General features: G+C 32.2%; 1 protein-coding gene across 3 annotated transcripts in view; it reads left to right on the top strand.

The window, feature by feature from the left end:
• Window positions 1-24,844, top strand: part of PTPRQ (protein tyrosine phosphatase, receptor type Q) — a 179,937-nt gene that overhangs the window by 96,501 nt on the left and 58,592 nt on the right. For all 3 annotated transcript variants that reach the window (XM_023521148.1, XM_023521153.1, XM_023521158.1), the window contains exons 29-32: window positions 13,224-13,345; window positions 17,202-17,388; window positions 19,767-20,011; window positions 22,285-22,351. In XM_023521148.1, the coding sequence (XP_023376916.1) occupies window positions 13,224-13,345; window positions 17,202-17,388; window positions 19,767-20,011; window positions 22,285-22,351 (621 nt within the window). The remainder of the gene's footprint in view (window positions 1-13,223; window positions 13,346-17,201; window positions 17,389-19,766; window positions 20,012-22,284; window positions 22,352-24,844) is intronic.

The following is a 24,844-nucleotide window of genomic DNA, read 5'->3' on the forward strand; positions in this document are numbered from 1 at the left end:
CAGACAGGTATCATAATGAAAGAAGCCGGCTGACGTAAGACAGTTGGGAGTGGTGGAAACCAGGACAAATTAACAGACAATGCGCTAACAGGGTAGCCACTCCTCACCACTGGCTGATTACTGTCCTATAGACAGGACACGCTATTAAGACTTCTGATGTAACAAAAAACAGTGAAGTTAGATTTTTTTTTTTAATGTGAAAATATTCAATTTCTTGCTTGTGATATGTTTTTTAAAACATTTATTTGTTCAAACTAAAGACATTAGTAGCCCAGATCTGGCCTATGGGAAGCTAATTTTTAACCTTTGGTTAAAATAGATCTTGTGCCTATTTTTTGTTTGCTGCCATTAAGGGTTTCTGTCCTACATCTTATGAGCATCTGACTTGAGTCGTACCTGCTTTTACCTACTCCACTGAACCAAGAAGTGGACTTTTTAAATGCAACATTTTTTCGATTAATCTAGACACTATGATAGAAAATGTTCAATTGGCATAAAATGACATAAAAATAATGAATTCAGAAACAGGTAAATGAAACTGGGAAGTTGGATATTTAAAGAACCCCATGTTCTAAATCAGAAAATTTGGGAGTCTTTCTACTTGAATGTTATTGCTTCTATCCTAGTTCTTCCACCTCCTACCCTCTTTAAGGTCTATGACCCACTTACTAGAATTTGGTTATTTTCAGTTAGTTCATTTTGCTCTTTCTGGTTTAAAGGAATAATAGTAGAATACTTCAAATATTTCACAATCAATATGAGCTTTTCTTAAAAAAAAAAAAAAGTTTTATTTTCCTAGTTTTACCAGGATTTCTCTCTTTGCCATTGATGATTGGTTGGTTTGTTAGTCCTTGGTGCAATGGAGAGAGTAATCTTTGGCTTCCCTTTACCCCAGCCTCCAGGTCTTTACTTGATGACTAATCCACAGAAGGCCTTTCTCATGAAGTACCAGTTTGTCTTTCATCTGGTATTTTTCTCCTCTCTGGACCTAGTGTTTCATTGCCACAATTTAAATTTACCATCATAGAATACTTAGGATGAAGAAATTTATCTTTGCTTAAGTATATTTTCTATACTACTCATATTCCTTTCTTATTTTCTTTATCCTTGAGAGCTGATTTTCTACTCTGTTGTTTATCAATAAAATTGAAAGATTTTCTTGTTTTATTTTCAGAGGAGACATGGAAATTGCCTTTCTTCCACTGTAATTAAGAGAGAAAAGTGAAGGGATTTATATATTTCAGAAATTGTAATAATAGACATATTATCTTGGCATTTTCAAACTTACTAGCTTTTCAACTGAGTATTACTTTATTTGTGTAAGTCATATGAATGAGATGATTGCTCTGTTAGTTTTAGGAATTAAGGGGACATTTTTCTAATTATATATTTTAATTTAATAATTGTACAGTAAGAAAGCTTTATTTATTATATTAAGCCAAGAAGAAATCATCTAAGATTGCATATGATATGAAAGACAAAAAAATACTACATACATTATTGAAAGATACATATATGTACATATATATATAGTGAACTAATATATGGTATAAAAATAAAAGAAATTAGAACAGTCAAGCAACAAAAATCTTGAAGAGCAGTAATTCTTTTAAAATTAAAAGTAATGCTGAGATATTGATTTGCAAACCAAAGATAGAAAGTATAGACATTTTGCAAATATAAAAAATAATTTAGTTGAAGAAAATTAGTAGGTTTTGTATTACCTATCATTGATTCAAAAAAGTGTTGTTTTATAATATTATATAAGAAGATAAAATGATGAAAGTGAACAATTTATCAGAATTATAGAAAAGATAAAACAATATAAATTAGTATAAAATTACCATTTTAGATGTGTGCATTTTGTCCTAATTGCATCGTGTCTAAGTACTAAATAAATAGAACTTCTTATCAAAACCTAAAGCGTATTGATAAGGAGCTAGCAACTGATACCTAGTTTGAAATCAAATTATTTAAAGTTTGAATAACTCAAATAAAAGACTACCCCATTTGAATAATAAATATTATAAAATATTCTAAAGTGGCTTGTAGAATGAGAAAATATGTTGTATTTACTCTCTCTGAGCTCATATAGAGGAACGTCCAATCAAAGACTCAAGGGGCAAAGTTAGAATACAAGCTAAAAATTAAATTGAGTTACTTTCTGAACTGAATCTAAAACTATACACTAGAGTGAATAGAGAAACAATATTCAGCCAACTCAAGCTAACATTTCTTTCTCCCACATACTCTGATCTAGATATTTAAGGCCAAATTGTTTTTTTTTCTTAAGTCATCTGCATAATAGCCATAACTCTCTACTTAATGCTGAATGTGTATAGATACAAACACAAAAATTACAAATGGCAGAAATATTTAACTTGAAACATTAAAATCTTGCAGATTATTTTACCAATCTCTTATACTCAAAAGCAATTTGAGTTGTATGTGTGGGAGGAATGTAGACTGGAAGCTGTTAAGTATCTCTGTGCTATACAATATATATTTATAATGCTGAGGAAATGTACGACTTTAGAAGAGTGTGGCTGTGAAAGTAGTATGGAATGAAATGGGACTCTCATAATGTGCATCTCCTATGGACCACCAAGACTGGAGACAGCAAGAAAGGAAAATTCCTGGAGTAACACTTAGGTTGTGAAAACCACAGGATACCATACTCATGAGGAATTTTAACTACCCAAACATCTGTTAGGTTAAAAAAAAATTTCAGCAAAACATGCCTCATCAAAGAAGCTTCCAAGGAATGCAACTTTATGATCTAAGAAGAAGAAAAACCAGAGGGCAAAGTATGCCTTATCGTTTTTTAAAATAAGAAATTGTTAATGAGTTACTATGTATTCAATTATTTTCCTTAATTTATTCTGAATGGTGTAATGCATCTGTAATGGGATGAAAACTATCATAACAGAAGTAATTTTTCCATAAAGGAAAAATTATATAATGGTAAGAAGGGGTAAATAAATAGGAAAATATAGAACAAGTCATAAAGAAGCCCATATGGTGGCAGTATATTTTTAGAATAGGCTCTATCCTGTTGGTACTGGAGGAAATGAATATAATTTTTTTCTAGAAATGATGGTTGTACTTCTATGAAATTAGTTAAATGCTGTTGAAAGCCTTCTAAAGTAGTTTCCTGAGACTCCCAAATGTGTAATTCAAGACAACATCTCTCTCTTCTAGACCTGTACATTGAAGTTACTGGTATGACTACTTAGGTTTTTGCAGACATCTCAGACCCCGTATTACCTTTGCCTCTTCCCCACAAACTTTTTTCTACCTGTGTGTTCCCCGTTTCAGTGTATCGTACCATTATTCATCTAGTTGTTCAAGCCAGCAATCTAGGAATTGTTTTAATTCTTTCTAGCTATTCTCACCCTCCAAGTCCATATCTGAGTCCTATTGAACTCACCTTCTAAATATTTCTCAAACTTAGTTATCTCGTTAAGGGTCTCCAAATCTAGATCTTTAAAATTAATCTATTATATTATTACAAAAGGTATCTAAATGGTCTTTCTGTTCCCATTGTCTCTGCTCCCCACCTGAACTCAGCTTTTGAATACACCTATCTGACCATGTTATTCCTCTGCTTAAAATCTTGTTTTCTATTTTCCTGTTATGTAAAAATCATACATTTTAGTATGCCACATAAGGTCCTTTATGATTTTGCTTATATCCCCCAGACATGACTTGTTCTTTCTCCTTTGTGCTCCAGAATCTTAGTTTTATTTTATTTTTTCTATACTTTATGTCCTCTTTTGTAGAGAAGCTGCTTTTTTTTTAATGTTTCACACCAAACATCTCTTTTGCAAAGCCTTCTATAAATTCCTCTTTCTACTCTTACCTCCCAAAACTTGTTTCTAAAGTACTGATCATTTACTATCAAAATTGTTTATCTCTCTTTTGTGGAACTCTGAGCTCCTTAAAAGCCGAGATGACCAGGTGATCAGGTCTTATGTATATTTTTACCCTCCACACCTGGTCAATATTTGGACTTGAGGAAGGCATTTGACTTCAACATGAAAGTATTTTAATGTCAAAATTCTCCTTATTGCAAAATGGTTCATATTATTTTTCTTCAATCTTTTTTTGTTTATAACTTGTCTTTCAAATACTTGCATGGTTATTGCCAAAATTAAAATTTTCATGGTCAGTTACTGCCCATGTTTGACATGTTCAGCTTCTTTTATTTCACAAAATGAGTCGATTTTATATTGCTAATATATTTTTATTTTCCCTTTTTATTAATTAACATAAATAGTATGAATTACTGCATATAAGAAAGAAGTATGCATGTAGTAAATAGAGGAGGATTTCAAGCAACGAAGGAAAATAATAAATGCCTATTTCAGATAGGTTGAAGTATTGACAGTATCGAAATGATTACTTGAGATAATAAACTTTTAATGAATTTCTATAGCATGGTAGAATCATAATAGGTTGATAGTCCAGGAAGGAAACAAAGGATAACAATATCTAAATTTGGGCTGCTATGTATGATTACAAAGAACAGATATCTGAGTAAAATAATAATTTATAGGATATAATAATAAGCATATAAAATTAAAGTATTTAATAAAGCATTCAAATATATTTAATTCATAGAGCTTTTGCTAGGTTACTAATATTTTTAAATTCCATTACACAAGCACACAGAATGTGTTTTTCAGTAAAATCACTAAAAATCAAAAGATATTATAAAGATTATCACTATATTATATTTTAAATCGATATTATAGTAAGTCTGTTTATCTTAAGAAAAAAAGGAGAAAAAACCTTTTCCCCAATGATAGCTACCTGAATTTTATCTTTAAAAATTCAAATGAATTATCTTTCTCATCTCAAACTTCAAATCTCAGGTTGAATTGAATTATTTTGACTCTTCTGAGAATCCTAATTCTCTTGATTAAGAAAGCAGTGTGAAATAGGATTAATTTTTTGTGATTTTTGGTCATCAACTCCAGTTCAGGTCTGCCTCAGTATCAGGCCCTGGGTCAACAAAAATTCTGTTCCATTTTCTACTGCATTTACTAAGGAAGTGGGAAGAATTCAGATTTGACTGGAAAACTCCAGATTCTGCAGACCATAGAGTTGCTATGCCTGGTTGTTTAGGACACTTTCTGGTTGAGCCCAGTAACTAATCTGAGAGCCCTTGACTGGATAGTTAAGAAGAATAACAATAAGTACTCTTCTCAAGTGTATTCTATGTGCTAATACTATTCTAAGAACTTTACACACATTGATTCATTCATGAACCTCATTCATTTGTAGGGTAGAGCCGGTGCTCTTAGGTCTTGGCTAGGACATGAGCAAAGCCTTGTGGTGGCATGAAGTACTAAGAGGTAGAGGGATGCTAAGTAGGATTGCAAAGAGAAGATATACAGGTGAAATCATGATTTAAAGGACATAATAGTAGGCATATAAAATTAAACTATTTCATAAAGCATTCAACTTTATATTTAATGGCAAAAAATCTTTTGTAAGGTTGTTAAGCAAGTTTTCCCGAATATAAGTAAAAATATTTTGAAATTTCATTTTTTAAAAGCAAATAGGATATCTTTTTCAGCAAAAGCACTAAAAACCAAATAGTTAAAGGAAATTTTAAGTCATGTCTCTATGTGATATTATTAGCTTTGACCATTGGGACTAAGAAAGACCTGGAGATATTATACAAGCTTCTAGTAAGTAATCCAACTTTCTCCATTCTCAAACAAATTGGATGAGACTTTCCCTAACACACATATCCTCAAACTACACTTTTGGTTTCTTTTCTCTTTAATAAAGTTAGTTTGCCCTGATTATACCTTCATACAGTGAATGGACTACAAAGTAGCAACGTTTAACCTGGCCCTAACATTCCATGTGGTGTTGGCCTCATCTGAATTATTCCAAGTTCTTGTTACACAGAGCTTCAAGGTAGAGCTAATAATGTTTTCTTATGTTCTTAAGGAACGTGATGACTTGTTATCATTCTAGGAACTTTGGGAATGGGAAGGAATGATTGTACGGAGAAACCTTTTCATAGATTTTCTGTAATTAAAATAAATAAAAGGTATGAAAGGAGTCTCTGTCGGCTAGATGAATGTTTCCTCGTTTATCGCCAACTTCCAAATTCTTCACCACTATTTTCCTAGCCTTCACAGAAGCAGTGATTTAACCCCTATTTTCTTCTTTGTTACAAAGAGTGGTAATCTTTGGTCACCTCATCTGAAAAACAATGCCACTACTTTTTCAAATAGTTTGTTGATGTTGTATAGCGGTGTTTCTTAAACCTGTACTACAGGCATCAGGGAGGCTTGTTAAAACTCAAAATGCTCGGTTCTACCTAGTGCTTCTGATTCAGGAAGTCTGGGGTGTGGCCTCAGAATTTGCTTTTCTGATAACTTCCTAGGTAATATTAATGGGGCTGGTCTGAAGACCACATTTTCATAATCACTGCTGTAGAAAGTTGTTTTATAAACATGATGCTATTCTAAAAATAAGATGCATTTTCTGGCCCTACAAACAATAGTACTAATATTAGAAATTTTTTTTATCTTACCTAGAATGGCTAGTGTTGGAAATGAAAGGGTTTTTTTTGGGGGGGGGTACTGAAGTGAGTCAGAAAAGTACTAATTAAACATCAAAAATAATAGTCATAGTACTATGGTCATCCACAAATCATTCTCAGTATTCATCAAGTAGCCTAATCAGACAAGTTCTTAGGCTTATAGTATTTGCCTTTGTGATAACTTGCTGTGATACCTTTGTGATATCTTGCTGTTGGGAAATCTAACTACAAAAGAAAATTAAAGTCTTGTGAAACAGTAAGAAATATTATATGCCGCAATAGTAGTATTCCATTCTGGGCAATGAAATCACTGGTTTCTAGGGAAACATCCAACACCAGGGAAGGACAGCCAATTACTGAAGTATTGTAACCAGTGAGATGTGTCCTGAGATGCTCTTTGCCTACATAAATATGGTCAATTTAATTGCTGAACTTCTTTAGGGCCCTTGATACCCTGAATTGTTTAAGACACAAGAAATACACCAAAACTACCCAACCACTCCTTTAGTATTGAGAGACATCTAAAACTCAAAGCAAGTTCGCCCAGATGTGTGAATCAAAGCCAACACATAATTGTAGAGGTCATTAGTATTCGTATAGCTGAGAAAGAACTGTCTTTCATTTAGTGATGACAGTAGCTAGAAATTTGATGGTTCGGAGTACCAAGTTCTGAAACTAAAATACCCTGAAGGGTAGCGCCTTTAAATAAACTTTAAACTGAACGTAAGTTCAAATAGATATACAGACAATTTAAATTATTTCTGTACAGAGCTCAAATTTTCTGTCTTGTGAGTTACTGTCAAATCCTTTATTCATTTATGTTTATTCTTTTAGGAAAATCACTATAGAATGGAGCACTAAAAACCATAGAGTATTTCCTATAAAATTTTCATCATTAAATTAAATTTACAGGGATCTGCAGAAGGCAAAGCTACTAATAAGTCTTTGAATGTGCTTATTCTGAAAGTGTAGTATTAGACACACCAAAATTTAGTGGTTCTTAATCAAAGTGGCACAGACTTAGGGGCATTCAAACTTTTATATGGACTAAGCAAAATGATAGTCTATCCAGACTCACCTTTCCGTTAACACACTTAGCATGGGGACACAGATGGATGGGAAAGATGACCCTGACCCACATAAGACCCACATTCCTGTGCAAGGATAGAAGCATGATAATCAGGAAATGATGGTTGTTAGTTACAGAAAATGCATTATTGTGAAAACCAGGGGGAAAGTGCTTATGAGAGGAAGTGATTGGATTATGGGGAATGAGAGAATAAGGATAGATCATTCCTACTGAGTAAATTGCTGTGATTTATAAGAGAAAGGGTATAGTGATATCTTGGCCCATTACTGACTAGATTCATTTCACAAACAATCCTAAATCAGAATGTGACAGTTTATAGGGAGAAAAACAAAGTCTCCTAAAGATGCTTATAAGTTACTAAGCTTTTAAACTGGCATATTTTCAACTCCTGTACCTTTACTGCCATCAGCTTTCTTCATTTTGGTAGTTGACATTCATAATTACAACTTTGTATTCTGCTAAAGTGAATCTAATCATTTACTACACACTGTGATAAAAGAGATAATGCTGGATATATTTTATTATGTATTTTTGGAATTTTGGTAAATGCCAAGAGAAAGTTACCTAAAAGAAACTTGAAATTTTAATATACTTACAGGTACACTATAATATTTAAACAATACTAAAATAATGAGATGCTATTTTTATAATAGACTTGAGCATATGGTGTTTGAAATAGTTCTCTCAAAATATCTATGAGTTAAGTTACATATGTATTTGCTTTTATTTTTTAGTTCAGATTTAAGAGTTCTTATTTCATCATATTCTAATCCTTCAAGAATACAAATTGCATATTCTAAGAGAAAATTTTTACGAAGGATTCAATAAAAGGAACACTTTTGTAACAAAACAGGCAATTTTCTCAAGTTTACTGAAAATGCAAATGATGTTTAGAGTGGTTGTTTTTTAAAAGAAATGAAGAAAAAAACTGGGAAAGCTCAAGAACTGGCATTAAAACACAGCTCTTCAAGGGGCTAAATACCTCGCCTTTTTATAGTGATTGATTAATGTATAACCCTTAAAATATTTAGTGGTACAAGTGGTTACTATGTGCCATGAATTATTTTTGAATGTCATTTTTCTCTCAAGTCTGCTTGGGGTTGCAGACACTCCATGATGAAGACTTCGATTGCTTGTATTAAAGGAACGATTGCAGGGTTCACATTTTACTGTGAAAGATGTAAGATTGAAGCAAGGTATCATACTGCTTTCTGAGCTGGTGTGCAGACATATTTGCAAGACTAGCCAAGGTTTTCCTTGGGAAATGGTCTTGGATCTGTCCTTAGTTGAGACGCCAAAGACTATAGAGCAGAGAAGACACAAGCATATTTTTCTGGAAATATTTTCAACCACAATCTACCATCGACATAGTCACAGAAAAAATCTTGTCAACTTTCTGAGTCACAGTAAATTCTCAGTAAGCTTTTTGTGACATCTGGGCAACAATAGTGTACCACCTTGTCTGCCTGCTAGAATGAGTTAGGTTTAAAAGTGTAGTCCCGGTCATTGAGTTGGTATACTTTATAGAGGTACGTGAATCAAATAGCTTCTTGAGATAGTCTGCTCTCTTTGATCTAATTCATTTGACCCATCTTTCTGGTATGAGTTAGATACCAAGCACCAAAATCTCTAGAGGCCCCTTCTAGTTCATGACAATAAACTATGGCATTTGTCTTTTTTGTCCTTGATAACAGTTCTTACAAAGAACTTAGCATTGGTCTTAAAGGTCCTCCACAACTTGGTCCCCATTTCCTCTCTGCCTCTCATTCTGACTTACTTAACTCCAGCTTCACTGGAGTCCTTGTTATTCCTAGAGCACACCAGGCAAACTCCTGTCTCAGGGCCTTTGCACTGTCCATTTTCCTCCCTGCGACACTCTTTCTTCAAACATTCCCATGCTCCTTTACCTCCTTCAAATCTTTGTTTAAATGTCTTCTGCTTAGAGGCATACCCTGACCACCACATTTAGCATAGTAACTCCCATAAGCATCCCCATGCCCATTATCTTGCTTCACTGTTTGCCATGGTACATGTCATTTCCTAATATATTTTACCTGTATATTGTATATTTACCCAAATTTTTATAATATATTTACATATTTTTTTTGTCTTCCTCCCTGAAAATAGATTCCATGATCTCTGTCTCTTTGCTTCTCTTCTCTATCCCCAGCACCACAAAAGTGCCTAGCATGTAGTAGGCGTACAGTAACTAGCTGTTGAGTGAAGAAGAGCCATTACATACTAGAAGCTCTATTTGGATAGGTCCACATGTACTTTGATCACCTCTATGGGCTTTGTGTTTTCTTAGTGCTGAGAACATAGAAAATTCTCAGTAAAATCTGTTGGTTGGATGAATACATAAATTTCATCTAAAAGCCAAAAGGACATTTGGGTATAAATAAAGAGAAGGGAAGCCAAAAGTATTTTCCTGTCTTATGCCATTTGAAATGTGTGGCCTGTCAGAAAATTCTTTCTCCAGCAATGGTCCTCACAGAGCTAGAAGGCAGGTTTTATGAAAACATTAGTGATCAAGGGGCCTAAAAAATTCATACTTAATATCTAACCCATTCTGTTTTATAGAGTCAAAGGTAGAACATAGGCCATTGAAACCCACAAAACATTTTTATATTTTTCAAAGCAAGTTTCTTCATGAGGAGAGTGTGTAATAATTATCAGTAATGATGTACTTGGTCCTGAAGCCCATTCACTCATTTAACATTTCAAATAACAAGATTCGGAGCTGCCATTTGTTAAGGAGAGGTGGGCATAATATTTCTAAGAAATATCCAGTTTGAAAAGGAAAAAGTGTTGCCACTCTTGAAAATAGGGTGCATTACTCTGTGATGGTTTCCAAAAGCAATTATGGTGGGTGACTTCTCATTACTCTCATTTGCTACGTGTAATAACCTAAATAGATTTTGCTACAATTTGAGTCAGCATTAATAAAGTTAGAAGTAATAAGACTGAGGACCTCAGGGTATGCAGATGCCATGACCTCTTCTACTATAGTCATTGGACCCAATTCTGTCGTTATTATTAGCATCTCTCAGTTCATCAAATCTCTGAATCCTGGAGCATCTTTTCCTCATGTCCTCCCCTGGATTCTTCCCTGGGTCATTTGGACTGGATCTCTGAGTCAATGTTCAGAGTATTGTACAAGGGTCGGAAGAGGTACAAGTAAGAAGGATATGTTTGGTATCCCAAAAGACTTTTCCCACAGTAATATTCTTATACCTATTTGCTAGATTCCTCTATAGTGACATTTAAGTACTATTATTAAATGTTTCAATGCTACTATTAAAAAATATTTTTGTGGGTTGAATTTGCCACTAAATTCCACACATATCATCTCTTTTGAAAATATATTCCAAGTACCAATAATTCATTCATAGTTCAAAGATTGTCATTACTGTTAACATCTTAAATACCTATCTGGCATTGAAATAAACTTCTTAGCTCTCTGCAGAACATGTGAATCACTTGAACTAGATATATTTGTCATATTTATACCATCCCAATTTGTATAGACTTATCTGAAATCTTTGAAAAACTCTTTTCCATTCTGATCCTCTCTTTCTAGTTCTAGTCTCATCTTCCTAATTGCAAGGTAGGCATCTCAATCCTCATGAGTTTATCAAATTCAATGAGTACAAATAAAAATTTATGATTTCCTTTTATAGTCTTATCGCTACCAAAACCAGTATCTGTTCCTTCATGTGCTATTGTGCACTCTATCAGCATTCTCTCAGTATTGATACATGAATTACCTTTTACTACTTTCTCTATCTCAGTTTGTGTGAACATCTAACCAGCTTATGAGTTCTTTTTCTTAAATTTCTAAGTGATTCTAGGATTCATATACTCCTATCAGTATCTATTGTCATTATTCTAGCTTAGGGTCATATCTCACCTGGCTTTTTGGAAATAGCCAATATGGACTTCATTGCTATCTGAGTTTTCTCAAAACCCCTAGTGACATCCTGTTGTTTAAAGCATGAACTTCAAACTTTTAACATACTAATCAAGTGCTCCCTAACTTAGTTCCCAAATTACTATTTGAATCTTGTTCCCTACTGTATTCATACTAAGAATACAGTAGTATTCCTAGTCTCTCCATGATATTTCTATTTCCTGAATATGGGGATTCTGAATCTTTTCTGTACCATGGATTTCTTTGGCAGTCTGGTGCAGTGCTTGGCCCCCTTCCTAGAGTAACATTTTTGAATGTATAAGATAATAAACTTAAGATTACCAAAGAAAACAATTCTCCAGTAATAAAATTCTGTCTGTTGACCCTGTTGTTTATGTCTTTGTGGCTTTGCTTATGATCCTCTTCCCACAGAAGTGCCCCTAAACCTACTTTTCTGATTATCGAAATCCTTCTCATCTTTCAAAGCCTATTCAATTCCCATCTCCTCTGTGCAACTTTACCTTCACTCCCTGCTCCGTCGGTATTCACTGCTTTGCCCTTTGCCCTCTCATAGATTATTTGTATTTTCAATTAGTCCTTATCTTTACTTTGCTTATTATTATAATATATTGTATTTATTGACAGTGATGGGCCAAACACTAAACTGGCCAATTTCACATTTTATGTCTTCATATTTCATTTTAAAACACTATGAAATATGCATATGAGGAAGAAACTGAGGTCCAGAAGTTTTGTTGTTTGACCAAGATCACACAACTTTCTCCTTTTATAAATTATTTGAAGAAAGGAATATTTTATCTTCCTCTGTATACAGTCTCAGGATCTATGGAATAATATTTGTCTAGTAATCTTTGCTTATCTTGATTTAAAACATAGAAATACTGGAAAATACATATATATATATATATGACAGAGATGTGTGTAATAGTGTTCCTAGGTCAGTGTCTATGCCAGTTAATTGTGACTAAATGCTAATTAACATTATATAGATCCTTCTAATACCTAGTGGCTTCACAAATTGAAAGCTTACACAATGGTTTTCATTAGTCAATTTTTAAAAATATTATCTCGTTTTGTACTCATGAAAAAACAATAATAAAAGTTGAACAAATTGAAGAATTTGTAATCATAATGAATCCAAGAAATGTTTACATTTGTAATAAGATCAGTTGTATAACATATTTTCTATGCTACCCTCTCAGTGAAAAAAATAAAACCAACCCAACTTGCATTCATATGTTGATATATTTCGAGTCTAATTCTCTTGTACAAGTTTCACTTTTCTGTAGTCAAATGTTTTGCAAGTTTTCTTAAAACAGCATTGTTAGACTATTTTAGAATGAAAAAAGATTCATTTTAGCAATGGTAATGCTTTATTTGCAAAATATTATTTTGAGTTTAAAAATCACATATTTATAACTATTAATTTTTCATGTGGAAGTTCTATATGGATAGTAATTATTTGGAAAGGAATTACATCTTTTGATCTTCCAACACCTTTAACATGCTGTGAACTACAAATTAATGTGTAATTAATTCATATGGCTATCCATTTTTCATAATCTTTTCTATTATTGTACTATAGCAAGTATTAACTCAAATGTAGATGGATAATTGATTTTCTATTTTTACAGCTCCAGATGGTCCTCCCGAAAATGTGTATGTAGTGGCAACATCACCTTTTAGCATCAACATCAGCTGGAGTGAACCTGCTACCCTTACTGGACCAACATTCTATCTGATAGACATCAAATCAGTAAGGCTTGTCTTACCTTCTGCAAAAGGCAGTATGTGGCATGGTTAAGAATACAAATTTTGGAGCCAGATTATTTGCATTTTGATTTTAGCTCTATTAGACCTTAGACAACTTACTTAACCTGTCTGTGTTTCGGTGTCCACACCTATAAAATAAAGATTAATAATAGATAATAGTACCGAGGGTACAGAGATTTGGGGACAACTAAATCAGTTAATATGCACTCAATAAATACAACTAAATCAGTTAGTAAGCACTCAATAAATACAAAGTATTATTATCATGATTATTATATATTGATCCTTAGGGTGTAGATCAATTTAAACAGGTGGTTAAATTGATAATAAAACATTGGTTTAAAAATACAATAACAAAGGACTCATAATACAAAGTAAGAAGGGAGAAGGGCATTGGGAAATATATCCCAAATAAATAACATCAGAGCTTATCATTATCTCTTCTTTTGCATTATCTCATCACATTTTTTCTAACAATATTTTGATGTAAATATTACTATCTTCATTTTACATAAAGGGGAATTGAGGTACAGACATGATAAATAATTTTTCACATATCTGAGACCTGGCTAAGACAAGTAGACAGTGATGTGATAGGAAAAAGGAAAAGCCATTTAATAGCAAATAAAATTTCCTAAATTAAAACATATGCTCACCAAAACCGCTTTGGATCAAAGATAGCAAGAATTCAAATGGATTCTAGCACTTCACAGTTTCCCTGAGATTCTTGGAACTGAGTAGTCATTTATTTCCTTCCTTCTTTCATTCATTAGACACAAATTTTTAAGTACGTCCAACACACCAGCATTATTCTAGTAGCTGGATACGTAGAACCAAACAAATCTGATATTGTCACTATTGTCTTTATAGAACTTATCTACAGCTCATTCATAAATACATAACTATCTACATTCAAAAATCATTGGCTCCTGAGGCCCAGGAAGAAGAACATATGTCATTGAATTTAAGACTCATGGTGCAGCCTGGACTTTACCAAATGCTAGCCACAAGGACATAAAAGTCTTCCCTTATAAGATTCAAATTAAATAAAACTGACCACTTAAATAAAAATATATGAGTGCAGATATCATTCTGATTGATTCTACTGGAAATTCATTCATTCTGTAGTCATTTGTTCATTGTTTCCTTTATTTTTTCAAAACAAATATTTAGTGAGCAGCCTCTGTTTACCAAAATAAGGATGGAAACAAAGTTGTGCTCTCAAGTAGCTCGCACTCTAGTGGGAGACATTAGAATATAAATAGCTAATTATAGAGTGTGAGGTATGCAGTTTTGGTTGGTTGATTGGTTGGTTGGTTGGTAGGTTGGTTGGTTTGAAATGTACACTAACAAAATAATTAATGTTCCTGTTGTGGGGGACGTAAGATACAGAGGAGACTTAAATTTGTTCTGAGACTCCAGGAATGAATAGGGTATACCATTGGGGAAAGGTGGAGGTGGGGCAGGAAAAGGAGAGAAACTAGAACCAATCTAATTACTGATATTATATATAAAACCACCACACTTCAGAAACAAATTTAAAAATGTTTTATAATAATAGATCAAATATAATATAAGCAAACAACTTTGGAATTGATTGAAGGGAAATGGTGAGCCAAAAAGTCTGAACTGTCAGTCCTAGGTAAGTGGACAAACAATGGTTAACAATAACAAAGACAGAATAGGTTTAGTGAAGAAAGAAAATAAATTTTGTACATGTTATATTTAAAGACCTAGCATTCTTTCGGGGTTTTATTAAGAAGATTTTTTAAGATATAGTAGATCACATGCATGCCACATTGTATTTTTACTTCGCAACATTTATTATTCATTGTTTTTATGGAAGGCACTGGAATAGTTTAATTTTTTCTTTATGATATCATGCCCAGTGAACTTACGTTAGTATAGAGAGTGCCGGACTCCTGAAACACCTAAGTACAAATCCTATTTAGGTACTGAGTAGCTATGGAATCTTGAGGAATTCACTTCAATTCTATAATCAGAGATCAAGCAGCTATAGTACATAGTCAGACAATTAACATAAATGGGTAGTGAAAATGAAGCCAACTGGGTGGGGCAATAATGAAGACCTATGCTCCATCATAGGAGTTAACTATCACTCTTTATAATTGTTACACAGCATGAATATAAGCATAGTCTTAAAGAAAATTTTAAAAGCCAGATTCTATGTGATATTTAAATGTTGACAACTAAATAAATACACACGCACTCACTACTTGTGAATAGAACAATTGAATTTCTATGCTAATTTATTTTTCTGCCATTTTAGAGAGTGGAACATCTCCTTCCACTGCTCTGTCTAAAGGTGGGAACAATCTATTTGACTTCTTGCAATGCCAATATTATTTATCAGCTTCTTGCTATGTTTCTCATAGCAACATCTTTAAGTTGAAAAATACTCTCAGAAAAGAGCATTTGAAGAACATACTGAACAAAAAAAAAAATCTTTCAAAGTTACGAGAAATGTTCAAGTTGAAAATGAACATAATATTTTGAATGGTGTTTATAACCTGTTTTAGAGGGTTTCAAGTCAAGTACCTGAGAGTATCATGCAGAAAATTTCAAATTTTCTGATGTTCATTTCAGAAAAAGCCCTTCCATTTAGTGCTAGAAACTTTAGCTATGTTTAGTCTCTACAGTGAATAGGCCAGACTCTCCATCAAAGACATATCATGTTTAAATAAATTATACAACTATATTTAGTACACCTAATGACACTTATTTGTGCATAATTAGTAATTATTACATTCACAATTGAGTCCTCATCCAATACCATTCATAGTAATAGGTCAGAGGTTTTTCAAACTGCATTCATGACTGGAATTTTAAAATGAATTGGAATAAAATTTAAAAGAGCCGAAAATATCACAGTGCATTTCAGAAAGAAATTGTATTTCTGAAAATCATTTTTGAGTTGTAAGTATATATTTGAGTGTATATATGTACATACATATATCCCGAATTATCTAATTATATTACTAATGTGTTTCCTTTTCGTGGTTCATAGTAAAAAACAAACCAACCAACCAACCAAAATCTAAAATCTCCATGCCAGTTATTTCAGATCTGTTTTTTCTAAATCTCAACAAAACACTGTAAATAGATATTATCACCCCAATTTTACATACACAGAAATTAAGACACAAGAACATAAGTGACTTGCCAAATGCTACGGGAACTATTAAGTGAACCAAATAGTGTTTCATTGACTTCTGATTCTTGCTTGATTTTGATGATTTTTAATGGGTTGGTTAATTGTGGTTGGTTCATTGTTTTGGTTTTTCCTTTTACTTTCAGTTGTTGAAATAATTGCTAATAAGTAAACTATTAAAGTAGCACTTTAGATTTCCCAGGACAATCTGATTGAAAAAAAAAATGCAGTTGACCTTGAACAACAGTGAGGTTAGGGGCACTGACCCTGCACAGTTGAAAATCTGTGTATAACTTCTGACTCCCCTAAAACTTGAGTTGTCTCTCAGTATTTGAAGGGGACTGGTTCCAGGAGCTCCCACAGATACCAAAATTCACAGATGCTCAAATCTCCTTTATAAAATGATGTAGATCAACATATACAGTTGGCCCAATGCATCTGTGGATTCCCAGCAGTGGATTGAAAACAGTACAGGTATTTGTTGAAAAAAATGTCAGTATCTGAGTGGATCTGCATAGTTCAAACCTGTCTTGTTCAAGGGTCAATTGTACTTTAAATCTTGACTTGATAAATAAGCCCACGTGGCTTTAAATTATTATATTTTAGTGATTTGATTTGTGTCTCATATGCTGCTTCCTTTAATTGTTAGCTATTTTTTTTCCTGTAGGTAGATAGTGATGAATTTAATATTTCCTTAATCAAGTCAAATGAAGAAAACAAAACCATAGAAATTAAAGATTTAAAAATCTTCACAAGGTATTCTGTGGTGATCACTGCATTTACTGGAAACATTAGTGCTGCATATATGGAAGGAAAGTCGAGTGCTGAAGTGATTGTTACTACTTTAGAATCAGGTAAGGTATATTTTTCATCATTGCTAAAAATTGAGAGTTAGATGTCTTTCTTACAGTTTCTCACATCCCACTGTAAAAAAGAGTATATGTATTATGAGAAGTTTGTAAAGCATATAAATATAAAATTCAATGACTCGCTGTGATTGACAAAAGTTTAGCTTTCTATTTCTTAGGAAAAGTGGAATTCTGTAGAATAATCAATCCTTGTAAATACAAAAACAAATTACTTCATAATAAACCCAATTGTCCTATTTTGTATTTATTTAAACAGTAAATATTTCAGAAATTGTTACCTTCCCTAGGAGATGATTTTTCCAATTATCTATAGCCAATAATGCTTCACCTAAAACTCCATTTTAATTATTTCTGTCTCATGATGTAAGTGTACATAAAAATGATAATGCTCTATTATTAAATAATCTGGAATTCAAAATTAGAACCCAGGTCATGTTTACCATATCTGTTTTCTTCACTTAATTAAGTGACATGTTTTATTATATAATCTATTTGATAAATGCCAGAATCCATACAGATTTCTTCAAGTTCCTTTGAACAGGGCCTGAATGAATAATAAGATTTTAACCAATAAAAATTACGTGTGGAAAATCAACTTCCCAGAACTCGCTTGCCCCATCCTCCTTCAGACTCCTGATGTTCTTTGCCATCAGATATATCTTTGGAAAAAACACATGAAGGGATGTGTTGCTATAGTTTATTTGTTACTATCTGTAAGGTAATTATTGGAAATAAAAATATTTTCTAGTTATTCCTTTCATTATGTTACATACTGTATTGTCTATAAAGTTATGGCTCTAAATTGAAAGGTACATCTTATTCTTAGCACTCTAAAATTCCACGTTTCCATTTTGCTGTCACATATATCCCAGGTATCTATTTTCTTATACTTTTTTCACTTCTCCTTCATCTTACCTATCTGTGAGAAAAGATCCTGCCAAACTTGGTCACATTCATGCCATAAAGCGCTGATTGCAAATATTAATGTGCTACCTCTCCAAAGGGTATCGTAGTTTAATACTTTTTTACTAAACTTTTAAAAGTAGAATTTTAAAAGTAGAATTCTAGATATAAAGGCAAAAATATTTGGAGTATAAGAAGTTCTTTCTAGCATTCAGAGAATTCTTTCACTCATCTAACTTTAAACCTAATCTTATTTTTGAGAAATATCTCTTGTACAAAGAAGATATATAGTATTTCTTATGTGTCCTAAAAAATGTGTAACAGCTGATTTGAAAATGTGTTTTGAACTAATCTAACCTTTATTTTAGCTATGCATTTTCCACTTATAATGTGATATTTGACACAATAACATCTGATTCTCTTTTTTTTCAGTTATTTACTTATTTTTTGCTTGCTATGGGGCACTATCTCTAAAGATGTCTAAAGATGTCTAAAGAAAATAAAGCTTAAGTATCTGAAGTCTTAATAGTCAAATATTAACAGCTTTCTTCATGGAGATTCTTAACTTAAAATGGAGGAATATATCCATTTCCATTTGATCAAAATAGAGGCATTCATTCAATCAGTCATTTATATAAAGAACACTAATTATGTAGTACAGCAAGAACTAGTTTCTATATTCATAAACTAATTTTATCCTTATGTATATCATTTTCTTTCACAATAATTTGTTGATACTTAGCTAGTATGTTAGTTATATATTGAAAAATAAACTGGAACATCTAGATTGTATAAAGAACTCTCAAAACTCAACATTTAAAAAATCCAATTAGAAAATTGATGAAAGACATGAACAGACATTTCACTAAAGAGAAGATATGAAGTTCCTTCATGGTGATAGGACAGTTTTGTATCTTGTTTCTGGTGATGGGTACAGGAATCTATATGTGGGATTAAATTGCATAGAACTATACATACATACAGGAAAGCATGAAAAAATGGTGAAATGTCAATAAGGTCTGTACGCAAGTTAACAGTATTATACCAATGTCAGTTTCCAGGTTTGATATTAAACTATAGCCATTTAAGATGTCACCACAGGGGAAAACTAAGGGAAGTTTACATAGGACCGTATGTATGATTTTTGCAACTTTCTGTGAGTCTATATTACTTTTAATTAAGTTTAAATAGTCATAGAAATGCATTCTGTAAAAATTAATGCGTATAAAAAAATAAATAAATAATAAATATTCACATGAACTGATCACTATTATGGTTCCTGTGACCTATAGATGTCAATGATTCTACAATACATCAGCCATTTTGCTAGTTTTCATAATTTATATGGCTTAAATAATATATGAATACTCTTCATAAATAAAATTTTAAAGCAAATACATTTTATATGGAGATCAAAAAAACAATGTTTTTCAATTTAATTACTAAATATTTCATTTTAGTCCCTAAGGATCCGCCTAACAACATGACATTTCAGAAGATACCAGATGAAGTTACAAAGTTTCAGTTAACATTCCTTCCTCCTTCTCAACCCAATGGAAATATACAAGTATATCAAGCTTTGGTTTACCAAGAAGATGATCCTACTGCTGTCCAGATTCACAACCTCAGTATTATCCAGAAAACTGACACAGCCGTCATTGCAATGTTAGAAGGACTAAAAGGTGGACACACATACAATATCAGTGTAAGTATTCATAACTTTTAATTACTCACCTATTTTACAAAGTCAATTTACAAACTCAGCATTCAAAAATACTACAGTTTATGTACACACTACATTTTTTGTATCTTTTTGTAAGATCGTTTAAGACATGCCAACAGAAAATAGATTTAGAGAAAATTGCCAATTTCCTACCATAATACAGCATGTCCTATGAAAATATGTAGATAACAAAAATGTTTGTACAGCTATAGTAGAAATACAGAAATAAAGTAGAGGAGAAAGAAAATGCATATTAAAAGTAAAACAGCAGTGATATATAAAGATATGATTCTGAAAAGGAATATTATTTATGTGTGATTATAAATGGAAAATGGAAACGAAAATTTCAAAGGCAAAGGGCAGAAATAACTATTTACATAATTGAAATTCACGTGTATTTCACATAACTATTACTAAAAGCTAATAGCGTTTTATATCTTGATTCCAAATTATCCATGTTGGAAAGTAAATATTTATATGAGTTCATATATATACATACAATAATTCTGTAGCATATCATAGAATTTTCAAAGAGAATTATATAATTCAGAAAATCATCTTTTAAGCAACATTAAATTCATCCTAAAACTTCAAGAAGCTTAGTAACTAATCCTCCTACCGATTCTTTACAATTATCGGAACATTATAAATGATTTGTGTACATATGTATATTCTTTTCTTTCCTTACTCACTCTATATCTTATTATATAATCTGTCTTGCTATGATTCTTGTTGCACTTACCATTAAATGGACCACCACTGTGAAAGATCTATTACAAGGAGGGTGATGGTTAAAAGAATGATCTGACTTGGGTCCAAATCCTAGCTCTACTATTTTCTGTGTCTGGTCAGTTTCTTCAAATCTGTACCTTAGTTTCCTTATCTGAAAAATTAGTAATAGGAGTAATAATTTATTTTAGGATTTTTGTGAGGATTAAAGATTTAAGCGATGGTAAGTAGTACATGCACTATCAATTTTTCTTATTGTGAATAAGAGAAAAAAATAGGAAGTAAAACAAATCACAATTCATAATTTAAAAAACAAGATATAAATTCTCTGTTCACAGGAACAACATCCTCAACTCCTGATAGTTTATTAGAAATGTATAACTTTAGCACCTATCACAATCTGCTTAATCAAAATCTGCATATCTTCATTTAACAGGGTTTGCAAGTGACTTCAATGCAATATAAGCAGCACTGCCTAAATCTTCATTTATTATCTCACTCAAATGTTAGGTTGTATCATAGAGAAATAAAAATAATGAAGTATACCATAATATCACTTTTCATTTAGTATATTTTCTTTCTTATATTTACAAACTTCAATAAATATTTTCTTCAGGTATATTTTAATCACATTTTTTGAGCTTGCTTTATTTACCATACCTATCACATTATACATATATATCATTATAATTTTAATTCAATAAAAATATCTGTAGTATGGAGTGTGGGCCACGAATATATACACAAATAAATTACTTCCAATAAACATATTATGTTCTGAACTTTTTTTTATCAAGTATAATGAAAGTGGCCAAGACCATAGTCTTCGTTTTATATAATAAGCAAGATAAAGTGAATAAAAGAAGATTCTGTGTCTACAACTTCTTAAGCACAAAGTTAATTGAAAGGGTTCACATTTGTGTAAATCACCCTCTGTATATACAAGCAGAAATGCTTTATGTGTATATGCTGCATTATGCAGGTTACAGCATCAGATACTTTGGGGCAGGGGTGAAGAAGGGCATAAAGGGCAACTTTCAGAGGGGATGATTTAATACAGGAAAACTGGGAAGCTGAAGGAATAGGGTTTCATCTCAGAGAAGGAAAGAAGAGGATCTTGAATATGGATTTAAAGAAAGCAAGAGTTACCTAGCTACAGAGAGGAGGAACAGATGTTAAATTAGACGAAGCGAGAGTGTAGACTACTGGCTTTTCTTTTCTATTCCTCCTACGGGTTCAAATTGAAGACGCAACCCTTTCCTGGTCTCTGTGATCAGGCTATTTAGGTCACTCATCCTTTGTTCTCAGGGACTGGCAACATAAGATCTGTTTTAAGCATTACTTTACTGTAAATGTTCTTCCTCCATGTAGTATATGCATTTAAGTGAGTGTATGAAAAATATAATAGGCTACATGCAATTGTTCTTAAAAGTGAAATCATTTTTAAACTACATATAACCATAATCAGTCATGTATACACATAAGCGATAATTTGAAAATAGTAACAAGACATTTCTTTATTTTAGGTTTATGCAATCAATAGTGCTGGTGCAGGGCCAAAGGTTCAGATGAGAATAACCATGGATATTAAAGGTACAAACACGAGCTGCCTTTCCACAAATGCTGTTGTTTTAATCAAACAATAATTATAATTTGAATTCCATATTAGACTTAAAGATGTAGCCAGGCTTTTAAATGATGCATATATGTATAATAAGCATATTTAAGTAATAATGTATGCTTGTTAAGTTATAATTAAAATGTCTAAATAATGATGCAAATTACCACATTAAGTAAAAAGAATGCCCACCTGCTATTTTTCTTACATTTCTTTTCCTCTAAATTTAAACTTTTCTGAGACAAATTTTAGTCTTTTATTTTGCTTTTTAATTTTATTGAAAACAAAACTCATTCTTTAAATTATTTATGACTAGAAGTTGACAAGTTCTTATTAGACTCCTTGACTGACATTTATTTATATTGAAAGTCAGATTCTTTTTAGTTAATCAGATAGTGTTTACTGAACTACCACAGATTATGATTCTGACTATAGTAGATCTATCAATTCATTATTCTGACAGGTAGTTTTCATAGCAAATATAACAAAAATTTGGAATCCATCTCCCCCTCAAATCCTAAAAAGATATTTAAAAGGAATTTATGGCCATTCAGTCATTCAGGTTACCTTCTCTGCCTAAGACGGAAAACATGCATGTGATTGTGCCATCTCTCTAAAAATCTATGTAAAACCTGCAGAGAATTAATTAATTAATTAATTAATAAGTTGTGGACTTTAATAGAATTTCGCCACGTGACACTTCTTGTTTTAAAGCAAAAAGTAACTTTTCTCAGTCTTTGGTAAGGACAGCAGAGCCCAGTGATTATAAGAAAAGGGTAAAGGGGGTCATATACATGGTGACAGATTTGGCTTGGATGGTGAACACACAATGCAATATACAGATGATGTATTATGGAATTGTATGCTTGAAACCTATGTAATTTTATTAACATCACCCTAATAAATCTAATAAAAAATAAAAGTGCCGGCTCTGGGCTGAGTCTAGCGTCAAACTGCTGAGATCAAATCCTGGATTGGCCACGTGATATTTGTTTGACTTTGGGCAAATTTCTTAACCTCTCTAAGCCTATATAGTAGAGATAATATTAATTCCTACCTCATAGATTATTGTGAGGATTAAAAGATATAATCTTTGAAAAACCCTAGGCTGGTGCCTAGAAACTAGTACTATCAAGAATAAGAAATATTTATTGTAAGGTAATGCTGATAAATTTTATCTTTTTATCAATCAGTAGTTTATATAATTGCAATACTATTTTGTTTTTAATTATTTGTTTTTAATTGATAAATTATGTACTTAGAATATACAAATATGTAAAGTCTTAAAAAGTATCAGCAATTTTATACAATGACTTCATAAAGAAAAGCCTGCATTATATCATCTTAATCTCGTTTTGTTATTTGGTGGCAGACATGTAGGTATGGAGGAACAATAAATACATTATATTAATTCTTTAGTAATACTTCTCATTTCAGATGCTTTGGTCATACCAGGCAAAGATGAATAATTCTGACTTTCCTCTTTTTAGAAGGCAGATAGACTCATGACCAGTTATCTAGAGAAGGAATTTGAGTAACGGTGGCAGTAGTGAGGTCCTAGAGAAATTAATTTTTCTCCAATAATATGAATAATTTTATTAGTAACATGGAGTCTCATTAAATTTACATTTGACAAACAACATCGAGTTGGATAGTCATGTCCAATACCAGATTCTTCTAACTAGAAACCTTTTCTTGGAGACTCCCTAGCAGCCTAGCTGAGAGCGCCTCAGAACTCCCTGAAACCTGAGGCTCTTCCTGCTGAATTCTTCCCTCTTTCTCCCATTTCACAGGTGTCAGAACTGTGACCTGTGGTCTAAAAGCTCTCACCACTTAGTCTCACTCCCTGTCCCTTTATTCTTCACAGATATTTCCCCCAATCAACTTTCTACACATTTACTATCATCATAGATTTTATGTCTCAGAGGAGTGACCTAAAGGATCAAATTTAAAAGATTTGGTTTCCTTTATAGTTTGTGACATAAGGCCCTTTCCTAATGTAGAAAATGGAAATGATATTGCTAATTTTATAGCATTACTGAGACATCTTTAAAAACGATTTGATGTATATGACAATTGAAGTTTGATTAGCAACTTACTAATGCTCAAACAGCTAGTATATATAGCTATAAGATGAAATGAAACAAGCAGATCTTCTATAAGTATTGATTTTGGAGATACTTGTATGCATTGATGGTAGAATGTGAATTATCATAGCACTTCTAGAAATTGTTCTGGCAATATCTACTAAAGTTAAAAATACATATATCTTTTGTTCCAGGAATTCCACTCTTTGAACCTATTTCATAGAAATAAAAAGATGTTTGGTATGGATAACCTGGTGGGGGTGGAGAGGGAGGTACTGGTATGACTAAAGTAGAAATTGGTAAACCAGCTAAAGGAAGTAAAAGAAGAAGAAAAACACTAAAATGGTAGTATGATTTAATACACTTATTAAAATTATATAA

This window comes from Pteropus vampyrus, unplaced genomic scaffold, assembly GCF_000151845.1.
Source record: "Pteropus vampyrus isolate Shadow unplaced genomic scaffold, Pvam_2.0 Scaffold9, whole genome shotgun sequence".
Classification (NCBI taxonomy): Eukaryota; Metazoa; Chordata; class Mammalia; order Chiroptera; family Pteropodidae; genus Pteropus; species Pteropus vampyrus.